General features: G+C 43.3%; 2 protein-coding genes across 4 annotated transcripts; one reads left to right on the top strand and one right to left on the bottom strand.

Annotated features, from left to right (window-relative positions):
- Positions 1–143: 143 nt before the first annotated feature.
- vps35l (VPS35 endosomal protein sorting factor like) lies at positions 144–6,675 on the bottom strand. The gene is made up of 29 exons (XM_077739332.1): positions 6,541–6,675; positions 5,923–6,022; positions 5,686–5,856; positions 5,493–5,609; positions 5,399–5,423; positions 5,074–5,282; positions 4,904–4,988; positions 4,571–4,627; positions 4,386–4,482; positions 4,260–4,307; positions 4,098–4,191; positions 3,820–4,020; positions 3,675–3,721; positions 3,501–3,612; positions 3,072–3,188; positions 2,924–2,977; positions 2,775–2,855; positions 2,632–2,694; positions 2,396–2,481; positions 2,253–2,333; positions 2,109–2,172; positions 1,801–1,899; positions 1,638–1,715; positions 1,454–1,568; positions 1,244–1,383; positions 838–1,003; positions 645–763; positions 443–589; positions 144–308 (listed from the first exon to the last, which is right to left on the bottom strand). The coding sequence occupies exons 1-29, from the start codon at positions 6,555–6,557 to the stop codon at positions 210–212; spliced, it is 2,889 nt and encodes a 962-aa protein (XP_077595458.1). The 5' UTR covers positions 6,558–6,675; the 3' UTR covers positions 144–209.
- A 17-nt stretch (positions 6,676–6,692) lies between these two features.
- On the top strand, positions 6,693–10,716 carry zdhhc16b (zDHHC palmitoyltransferase 16b). Of its 3 annotated transcripts, none has more exons than XM_077739335.1 (10): positions 6,693–6,993; positions 7,828–8,102; positions 8,201–8,395; positions 8,559–8,647; positions 8,754–8,782; positions 8,953–9,086; positions 9,529–9,614; positions 9,690–9,813; positions 10,245–10,315; positions 10,412–10,713. In XM_077739335.1, exons 2-10 carry the CDS (start codon positions 7,860–7,862, stop codon positions 10,512–10,514), a joined length of 1,074 nt encoding a protein of 357 aa, XP_077595461.1. In that variant the 5' UTR covers positions 6,693–6,993; positions 7,828–7,859; the 3' UTR covers positions 10,515–10,713. The 3 variants fall into 3 exon arrangements, with proteins under 3 accessions (XP_077595461.1, XP_077595462.1, XP_077595460.1); XM_077739336.1 differs by having other exon boundaries at positions 6,694–6,993; positions 7,833–8,102; XM_077739334.1 differs by lacking the exon at positions 6,693–6,993 and having other exon boundaries at positions 7,011–8,102; positions 10,412–10,716.
- The last annotated feature ends 87 nt before the right edge of the window (positions 10,717–10,803 follow it).

Below are 10,803 nucleotides of genomic sequence, written 5' to 3'. Positions count from 1 at the left end.
TTGTTGTCCTGTCCATTTTCTTTCCAAAACGAGAACTAACATGATTGTATATAAATATTTTGAATACTACGATAAATATAGAAAAGTAGCAAAGATTCTGCGACTCGGAATTAGAACCTCACAAAAAAATGATTTGGAACGACTTGCCTTAGACGTGAAAGATGCTTTTAATTAGCGCTTGTGGCTTTCTGGTGTGGGGGAAAAAGTCGTCAGGTGCGGGACGTCAACGCCAGCCTGTGGATGGCGTCCGTCAGGTGGGACATGTCGGCTTGTAGGGACTGACGCTTCATGTGTTCCAGCGTCCGGACCTAGACGGGGAGAGGCGGGACAAGAGCGGGTTTGTCAGACGTACTAATGCTAATGTTGAAACCAGTTCGCAAAATCAGACCAAACACCCGGGGACCAAACGTCCGGTCACGCCGTTGTTTGCGTCTTAACTCACGGAAACGCGCGTCTCGCAGTGTCCATGTTTGTGGCTGAGGTTCCAAAGGTTGACGGCCAGCTGGCTCAGTTTGTTGTTCCTCAGGTCGCCGTGAGCGAGTAGGACGCAGAAGAGGGAGAAGGCCAGGGCGCTTTGGCGGCGCGTGTTCTGCCAAAAAGACGGAAAATTTAAAAGGGAAACCCAAAAAAACACTCTGTCTCACCTCTTCCCGACCGAGAGCCTTCAGGTGGTCCAAAATCTGTCCAATCAGGGTCTCGCAGAGCTTGTCGATCTCTGAAAGGAACTTTGGATCTCCACCGTAAAGAGTCTCGTTGGAGTCCACTGAGAAAATACAAGGCTGCATGTTTACTAAACCCCAAAACTAGCACAGGCCTAAAAAATACATGTTTGTTTACCTTGCGGAATGGCATAGAGGTAAGTCTCCTGACTCATAGCGGCCAGCAGGGGAAGTGCACTCACGTAAACGCGCACTTTGGCGTCGCCATTATCCTCCCATGTGTAATCCTGCACCACGTTGAGCACGCCGCGGACTAAGTAGAGCACGCCGTGTTCTGGGTGGTCCTGCAAACGTCATGACATTTGTTTACGAATACATTTACCCACGTCTATTAAACTGGTGTCAAAGTGGCGGCCCGGGGGCCAGATCTGGCCCACCACATCATTTTGTACGGTCCGGGAAATTCAATTATGAGTTTCTGTTTTAGGATCAAATTAAAATGAAGAGTATAGATGTATATTAAATTTCCTGATTTTCCCCCTTTTAAATCAATAATTGTCCTTTTTTATCATTTTTTTTCTTACCGGGACGACCAGGAGGGTGGACAGAAAATTGGCGATGAAGTCGAGCAGGAAAGTCTCCGAAGATCGAGCCTTGCCTTCCACGATGATGCTGCGTGGAACTTCGGTCAGGAGACCCACTGCCGCTTTCAAGAAAGCATCCGCTAGGGGGCAGAGCAAAAAGATAAGGCCAGGAACAACGGTACAACCAAAAGAACAGAGCAAGCCGCACACCCTGAGATAGACACTGATTGGACAGCGCCACCTGGCCGGACAACAGGTAAAGGTGGAGACGACTGAAGATGCTGGCCAGCGATGGGATGGTGATGAAACTGTAAGCGGCGCACGCCTGGAGAGAAAAGTTACCCATTAACGTGGGTTTACAGAAATGGGAAGAATTAGGGAGGACGAGGCTCACCCGCACAAAAGCCGCCGTTTTCCGAGAGTGAGTTCCCTTCATTACTCTTCTTGTCTCCATGGCAAGTTTATTCACCGTCTAATGAAAAAAGTGGATCAATGTGGGGTTAATTTGTATTATTATTTTTTAAAAGTGTGTGTTTGTTCCTGGATTTGAGACTGACGTGAATGAGCTGCACCAAAACCGGTTCCAGGTTGCAGAAGGTGGCTCGAGCCTCCACGCAAAAACTCAACTGCTGCTCAAAGTCACGGCCGAAGGAAACCTAAGCATCAGAAGTAAAAAATAAGACAGTTTTTATTTTATTTTTTTGATAAATACCCTAATGTTAGTACTTATCAAAGGAATTGTCATGGGTGACACACTCAAAAAAGTAAAAATAAAAGCCTAATGTTTATATTTTTATAAATACCCTAATGTTATTACTTATTAAGAATTGTGACTCTCTTTAAAAAAGTAAAAAATGCACTTTACCATGCGCATAAAGCCGATGATCAGCACAGACAAAGATCGTTTTTCATCCTCCAGAGTGAGCGCGCTGTAAAAAATAGCAACAAATGCTTTTTCAATCTCATTCACCTGACATTACTATATTATTATTATTATTTTTTGTCTTACTTGACAGAGTCGTGCATGGTCTTGCAGATGTGCATCATGGCATTGAGGATGACCGGGTCTCGCGTTGGCTCCAGTTGCTGTCTGGAGGTTGGAGCCAGATTTCATTTTGTGAGACTCCCAAAAGGCGGGAAAGTAGATCTTACTTGATGAAGACCTCCGTGATGGACCTGCACACCTCCACCCTGACGCTGTCCTTCTGGAACATGTCCAGAAATGGGAGGAAGCGTTCCTAAAACCACAAACACACACAAAAAAACGAGTGACATTGAGAAATATGTTGCTATTTACCAAGAGTAGACCATGGTAATCTGGATTAACTACATTCCATTGATGTGTTATACAATTTTGGCCATCATGGGTATATTTCCCATTGCCTTACCATGGAAAATAGGACGGAGAAGTCATGGTAGTGTGAAAGGATCTTCCCGATCACGGACTGGAGCTAAAATGACAAGTTCCAGTTAGTTACCAGAAGGGCGGCGCCACCATGACGAGATTCCAAAACGAAAACGGCGTCCAAACCTGAGCATAGGCGTCCTCGAAGGCCCGATCGGGGGTCATGTGTTTGATGACGTCTCCCAGGACCGTGTTGGCCTCACGTTTCTTACGATCGACATAATTGATTGGTTCCCAAAATGGCGGATTTCCCCCAAAATGTCGGCATTGCTCACCGTGAAATGTCGGCAGGTGAACTCCACCCAAATCTCGGCGCAGTTGATGTAATCCTGCAAGTCATAGAAACAAAATTAGTTTGTTTAACGGTTGGAAAATGGCTAAAAAATGTCTCCAAAATGGTGTCGTGGTGTTTTGGCATGTTACCCGAGGATTGCGGACTTTGGTGATGACTTTCCAGGCTTCGTTGAGGATGGTCAAGCGTTCCGATTCGGGAGGGTCGGCGCAGGCCAGGCAGCGTCCCAGAGATCCAAATAATAAATGCTAAAAAGTTGGAAGACATTTTTGGACAGGCATTTTGGTGGATTTTCTTCAAATTTGGGTGATTAGTGAGTTCAGGGGTGTCCAAACTTTTGCCCGAGAGAAAAATCAATGTCAACAGAAGATGGGAATTGGAATGTGATGTTTAAAATAGCCAAGTTATCAATTTGATGGTCAGCATCAATATTTTTGTGTGAGCCGTATTCAATGTATTTATTTTTTGCCTAATTGAAAACAGGCTGTAGTTTGGACACCCTTAATTGGCTTTCTGTTGGGTTTAAGGGGGTCCTGGGATGAGAAATGGCTCCCACCCACCTTGGGGAATCCGGCTTCGTCGCAGTCCTTGATCATGGCGATGAAGTCGGCGGCTCTGGCGGCCACAAACTCGGCTCGGAAGGCTCGCATGACGGAATTGAGCAGCAAGGCGCTGTCGGCGTGGAAATTTGACATAAGGTCATCTTTCGTGACGAATCCAACTCTGTTACTCACTTGTTGCCCAGCTTCTTGCATCGCTCCATCATCTCGGTGAGGCGAGACTGTTGGAAAAACAACAAATAAGCAAAATGTGGCTCTTTGGAAAAACAATAACAAAAGAAAATGGCCGCTATTGCGTTGTATGTGGATGAGTCCGTACCTCGGGGGCTCTGTAAGCACTACACTGAAGGATCCAGTTGATGGCGGGCGAATAGAGAGTCAGGTACTCGGGCATTTCCACCCTCTGGGCCTGCAGTTGACCACCCACGGCCTCACCGCCCATTTGCCGGAAGGTTCCGAGAAAGTCGAAGAAGCTTCGTTTTAGGACGTCTCGCAGGCCGGGGGCCACTTCCATGCCCACCTTTATGAGGAGAGGACAAAAAAGTCATATACATTACATATATCGATGTATAAAAATAGACAAAAGTATATTTGTACCCTGCAAAGGTAAGCTCGAGTGTAGGCGGCCACCAAAGGGTCTCCGATCCCCCTGACCATGGCGGTAAGCCGCGGGAGGGTCTCTTGAATGGCGCTGAGGGGGAGTGGCAAAGTTTATGTTTGAAAAAATAGCCCCGTCACCCCCCAATTTGGATGACTCACCCTTGATTTAAGAAGCGATTGCACTTCAAAATGGAGGCTTCCACGTATCTGTTTGCAACAATTGTCAAGGACATCAACTTATGAAAAGGAGTGCAGTGACCACAATTTTTTTTGGGGGGGGGATACAGTCGGGGGATGAGTTCTCGAATGGAGGCGATCTTGAAGAACCAGTTGAGGCACGTCTCTTTGGCCGTGTCGTTGACATCATCCACTGTAAATGATTCTGGCAAGAAAAATAAATAAAACATAAGTCAAGCTGAAGAATCGCCCTCTACTGGACGCTCCTATGTATGACACGATGAAATTCATACCTGGTAAAGGTCTGGGGTCCGAACACAGGGTCCAAATTCTGTCGTACACAAGCCGACCTAGGCATGAAAAAATAAATAACAAGATTTTAAATTAAAAAAAAGAAATAAAATAAGCAAAAAAAACAATATATTGACACTGGGTTAAATACTATAGTTACAATTGTATATCAATATCAGTCCCTTTAATGCCCCTTTTTTCATTTGCTGCCAACCCTCCCACTTGAAATGCATTGGACAACCAAATTAAGTGAAAATATGCTTATATGTACAATATCTCAAATATTCAATAGAAGAAACTTCTATTTTTTCCCCTAAATGGCGGTTTCTACGTACCAAAAGTATCGAGTATGTCGGTAATGAGGACAAACTTGCTGGGGTAGAAGCGGATGACGGACGTGTCAGACAGAAGCTTAGCGCACTGCCACCGTGTGGACGGGAGTAAACAAACAATTCAATTAGTTTCCCATTCAAAAAGTTTTGATTGGGCACCACCTTTTTTTTACCTGGATGACAATCTTCAGGGCTTTGACCTTCTGGTCTGCGGCCCAGGCCTCCTTCAGGGACTGGTTGAGCTCCTCGATGCGGTTAGCGTACTCCTGCTGGGACAGATTGAGCAGCTCTCTCTGGGAACCTTCTTCCAGGTCGTCCAGTTCCTCCAGTCGAGTGCGGACTTTCTCCGAGACGGCCGATACGCCGGGATTCGGGGAATTTGCTATCCAGTCCAAGCGTGGATATGTGAAGAAAGGTTAAAAAGAGAAGAAAAATGAATTTTAGACATTATTTTCATGTTCCTATGGCGTTTTTAATGCGAAAAAATGCATTGCTTACCGCCATCAGAGCCCATGCATAGATTCTAAAAAAATGATAATAAGAAAAATTAGCTCGGGATGCTTATATATGATATGTTGTGAGGATGACTTACAATTGAAAGTTTTTCAGTAGTGGTGAACCGGGCCAGGATTTCTCCTCTCCTCATGGACCACGGTTCGAAGTCTGCCCCGACATGCTCCTCCTCCTTTTCGCCTTTCTTCCTGGCATCCTGCAAGGGAAAAAATACATCGATTTTTTCCCTTTTTAAAATAAATGGGGGTTGTAAAAAAAAGAAGCAAGCAAACCCCAGCGGAAGCGTTGTGGGTAGCGGGCGGACTTTCCGCCGCAAAGACGGACAGCGGATCGCTTCCGTCCAACATGGAGGTGAGGGGGTCCGGTGGGACGGAGGATGAGGAGGAGGACGAAGAGGAGGTGCTGCCTTTGCGAGTACCCCGCCGTGGTTTGCTGTCGGTTACCTTAAAAAAATGGATTTCAATTTAGAGAGAGAAAAGAACTATACAGCCAAGAAATTACATACTCACCAAAATAGGTTTGAGGGGATGGGAATCGGAGAATTCCAGTGGAATGGCCTCCACGCGGGCTTGCTGCAACTCGGCGTCATATTTGCGCCATCTGGAACGCCTGGAGAAACGCATATGAATAATATTAATCATAAAAAACAAATATATATATTTTTTGCAGTCTTTAGTAATAGACATTTACATATTGTATATTGTGATGATGTACAATTCAATATTACAGTGAAATTATGAAAAAAGATAAGTATTTCTCACTTGGGAATTTTTATTTAATTTTTTACTTTAATATTAGTGGTATTTTTTTGGGTCCACGTATTCCATTGTTTTGTGTTTATACATTTTATTATTACTCTTGGCGACGAGGTGGTTAATAGATAATGAAAGCAGTTGAGGTTTTGGTGTATCTGACCAGAATAACCACAACTACTTATTAATTTTTATGCTAAGACCTGTGGTCACATTTAACAAATAACATGACAAAAATACATGTTTGTAGACCCACTAAACTTTTCGACTTGGGATAGACACCTTGCTAGATAAGCAGACAGTTTGCAAAATCGGACAACCAAATCAAACTGTGCTAACATTGTTTTTATTTCAGTTTAATGAAAAGCATCTTACCAAATCACCGCAGCCATTTTCAATGATCATATGACATATAGACTGTAGATGACATGTTTATAATCACTAGATGTGAAAAGTTAGAGCCTTCAACGTTTGTAAACGCAGCCATCTTGAAACAACCATTTCTAACCTTCAAAGATTACGCAATAACGTGATGTGTTGCCGGCTAATGCGTTACTTCTTGCTTAACTACTCAGATATTTTATTACTGTGCAGAATTCACTATCAAAATCTGAATCTTATTTTCCAAACAAATTTAATTTTTCAAATCATTTAGGACTCCAATCGAATAAAATATTCCTTCTTTCTAAGTAGCTCTTATCAAATAGACGATCTCTGTAGCATCAGCTCCTTTTGGTACCCATCTCAAAATGTGCGGAAATCCTCCAAATATGACGTGACCCCGAGGCTGTCACCTTATCTGAATGTGTATACCGTTCACCTAAACAGGTAATGTATGTCAGCATTAAGATCTGTTGTAATGTGTACTTAAACGGCCTTAATCTGGACGATTTGAGAGGTTCTGTGTAGACAGATAGCATGTGGCTAACACTCATGCCAAAACAGGATGAGAAACGATAGAACAGAAGGCTGATCAGTGGATTTAGTCAAATAATCGACATATCACAGGAATAAAGGAGCAAATAAATATGTTGGATCTCCCCAGCCTGGGACCTGTTGAAAAAAAATGTACAATAATGTTAAGGGTAGAAATAAAAACAATAACAACAACAACAATATAGGGAAAAACTCATTCTAGAATTGCTGATTAGTCTAGCTAAGAGTTTCAGTTTATTCTATTAGAATCTATATAGATAAAAAATCTCTGGGTCACTTACATTGGGCATAAATACCAATCCCATAATAATACTTCATTAAAAAATCATGTAATGATGAAAGTGTAGGACTTTCCTTGGCCTCGCATAAGTAATGTCATCCTAAAGAACAAAAAAAAAAAACATTTAATCTATGTAAATAATACGCTGGGATCGGGTATCCCCATTTTCCCCCTTCAAGACATTCAGCATCTTTGTAGATCCTTCTTACTGGGTTACCACTTTCCATCTGCCTACTGGTTTTGGACCTGTGAATTATTAATCTGATTTTTTTTTGCTTTCAAAGTCCTCATTCTCTGTAGATGACCCGCCATCTACATTCCCGATCCGTCACCCATCATGGAAACATCTCTAGTTGTCCGCCTACGTTACGAAGAACTCCTATTTTACGCCGCTTGTATCTCTAACTGTTGGTGCGCCTGTCTCTTTGTTTGCGTGTGTTTGGAAGGCCAGGCGTGCGGGCCCGGCGTCCACGCTGGGATGCGATTGGGCGGCAGCTGGAGTCGCCGTCTCTCGCGGGCCATGCGATTGACGCTGCCCTGGTGCCGTCACAAGACGGGCGCTCGCGGTCGTCTGGCGCCCCTGGCTAGGCTACGTCGCTACGCTAAGCTAGTGCTCAAGTCCCTTTACTATAATAGCCTGACCAACTCGGACACCTTGATCGACTGCGCCTTTGAACCCGTGTACTGGATTGTGGACAGGGTGACTCGCTGGTTTGGAGTAGTGAGTAGCATTTCAATGATAAGATGTTGGCCCACACAAGAAGCTTAAATTCAACCTACTCTGCTTTAACGCTATCTGCATATTTTTTTTACCTCCAGGTTTTTGTGACTCTGGTGGTCCTCCTGACGAGCTCGGTGGTGGCCATCGTCTACGCCTACGTCCTCCCCACCATCTTGGCCACGTACGGCGCCATCTGGATCGCCTGGCATCTGGTCTGCGGACACTGGCTCCTGGTGATGGTGGTCTTCCATTACTACAAGGCCACCACCACTTCTCCGGGAAATCCGCCCAAGGTAGCGTACCCATAATAATATCGTTATCCATCACAATATGGACAAGTTTCAACATGCTGGTTTAAGGTGAATTCAATTTGATGCATTTTCTGGACTATAAGTCGCACTTTATAACTCTCCAGTCCTCACCTTGACATAATTCTTTGTCTTTTACTTCTTCAAGGATGATATCCACCTTGCTTCCGTCTCCATTTGTAAGAAATGTATCAATCCAAAACCGGCCAGGACGCATCACTGCAGCATCTGCAACACGTATGTAGTCATTATATTGTTAAAAAAATGATTGTGTCATCCTTTATAATAATCTAATTGGCTAATAACTTCTTTATAACTCATATTTACTCTGCTTGTGTTTCAGCTGTGTCTTAAAGATGGACCATCACTGTCGTATCCTTGTTTAAAAAACAACAAATATCTATATATCTCTACACAGATTGCTCACAATATGGCAATATATAACAATGATTGATACATGGGTCAGAAAATCATTCTAAAGCTAAAAGACAAGCTATTTTCAACCTTGTAAATTGTTGTGGACTTAACTGATCTCCATCCAGCTTGGCTCAACAACTGCGTAGGCCATTTCAACCACCGCTACTTTTTCTCCTTCTGCCTTTACATGACTTTAGGCTGCATTTACTGCAGTGTCAGCAGTAGAGAAATGTTTCTGAAGGCTTACAGTGCTGTGGAGGTAATATTTATTGTTATATAGCCATCATTCATAACAAATGGGAGGAAATATATAGTATTTTTAAACATGTGCTGTAGACATAAACAAAAAAAAACATGTCTATAAACTAAAAACAAGAGGAATACTACATATACTTTGTACATTCCTTCAATTGGATGTTTTCCATGCCTGTGGGCGTGTCCTTCCTACCTCATTTGGATTTGGCTTAAGTGGGCATGTCTTGAAAACAGTGTGGAGACCTGTTGTCTAAGTCTTTTATTTTAAATCTTAATTAAAATTATTGTTACATTTTTTTCTCATCATAATTTGAAATGTTAAGAATCCTGTTTCTACTTAAAAAATCAAAAAAATGCAAGTAGAAGACTATTAATTGTGGCAATATAAAAAGGAGCATTTTTTTATAATACATATACATGGTTTAATATTGTTTTTGTGTCCTTAGAGTTACTTTCAAACTGTTCCACCGGCTTTTACGTCCACTGAAACCACTGGTCACAAATGTGTCATCTTTCTGTGGGTGCTGACAAGGTGAGTTCAATTGCCTTCAACGAGATGCCATGTCGTAAAACCGCCCTTCCCCCGACCCGGTGTTTTTCCTCCCAGTTCTGTGGCCGTGGCCCTGGGAGGTTTAACTCTATGGCACGCGGCACTCATCAGCCGAGGGGAGACCAGTGTGGAGCGCCATATTAATCGCAAAGAGAGAAAAAGACTCAACTTGCAGGGGAAGGTAAACAAACATGGCGGTGGCTAGGTGGCATTGACCCTTTTGAATTAAAAAAAAAATCAAATAAAATAGTTTAATTTGGAAGCAGCCCCGGCAAATTGAGTGGTTAGTCCATCCGTCTGCCTCACAGCTTTGAGGTTCTGGGTTCAAATCCAGTTTGCATGTCATCTCTGGGCCTGCATGGGTTTTCTTTGGGTACACCAATTTCCTCCCACATTCCAAAAACATGCATAGTAGGCTGATTGGACACTCTAAATTGCCTTTTGCTATGATTGGTTGTTTCAGGGTGTCCTCCGGTTATGGCCCAAAGTCAGCTGGGATAGGCTCCAGCACCCCCACGAACCTAGCAAGTATTGTTTATAAAATATGCACCATTTTATTGGAACATAATGGCTAAAAACTGGAATAATAGAAAGATGTGCTTGCCTTTTTAGGTGTTCAAAAATCCATATCATTTTGGGAAGATGGATAATTGGAAGCGCTTACTTGGGGTGGAGACTCAAAGGTTGGTGGACTTGTTTCCGGTACTGTTCTGAGACCAGACACCACTTGACCAAATTCCATTAACCGTCCATCCTTGTCATTTTTTTTGGTTATCCAGCCATTGGTTGACACGCGTTCTGCTACCCTCCAGCCATCCTGTGACGGGAAATGGCATTTTATGGGACTGGACGTTATCTAAGAGAGACCCCGTGGCCATCTGATGTTCTCAAATGTCATACCTCAACACAACAATGCTGTCTTGGGTTTTTTTCTCCATCATCTGCATCTTGAAGATCCACTCCGAGGAAAATCAACCAGCCGCTGGTCTAGTTTGGACCACCTTTGTGCCTAGTGGAAGACTCTAGAATACACTCTGAAATGTTAGCGGACATGTTAGCATGTGTGGGCCATCTTTGCATCACACTATCACTTTTTTTTTTTTTTTTCCAAAGTATTTCACATCATCAATAGCAGCAAGTGTAAGTTCACTTTTCAGGGGGAAGGGCAAAT

This window comes from Stigmatopora nigra, chromosome 18, assembly GCF_051989575.1.
Source record: "Stigmatopora nigra isolate UIUO_SnigA chromosome 18, RoL_Snig_1.1, whole genome shotgun sequence".
In the NCBI taxonomy this organism is placed as follows: domain Eukaryota; kingdom Metazoa; phylum Chordata; class Actinopteri; order Syngnathiformes; family Syngnathidae; genus Stigmatopora; species Stigmatopora nigra.
The sequence above is the reverse complement of the archived record's forward strand: the minus strand, read 5'-3'. Positions and strand labels throughout refer to the sequence as shown.

What these genes read in the sequence shown, in the direction of transcription:
- zdhhc16b (XM_077739334.1), top strand. Translation starts at nt 7,719, where the DNA reads ATGGAAACATCTCTAGTTGTCCGCCTACGTTACGAAGAACTCCTATTT. An exon ending in TGACTCGCTGGTTTGGAGTA is followed by an intron (nt 8,103 to 8,200) that starts GTGAGTAGCATT and finishes TTTTACCTCCAG; the next exon opens with GTTTTTGTGACTCTGGTGGT. An exon ending in TTTCTGTGGGTGCTGACAAG is followed by an intron (nt 9,615 to 9,689) that starts GTGAGTTCAATT and finishes TTTTCCTCCCAG; the next exon opens with TTCTGTGGCCGTGGCCCTGG.
- vps35l (XM_077739332.1), bottom strand. An exon ending in CGACATACTCGATACTTTTG is followed by an intron (nt 4,628 to 4,903) that starts GTACGTAGAAAC and finishes TTTCATGCCTAG; the next exon opens with GTCGGCTTGTGTACGACAGA. An exon ending in CTCGAGCTTACCTTTGCAGG is followed by an intron (nt 4,021 to 4,097) that starts GTACAAATATAC and finishes CTCCTCATAAAG; the next exon opens with GTGGGCATGGAAGTGGCCCC.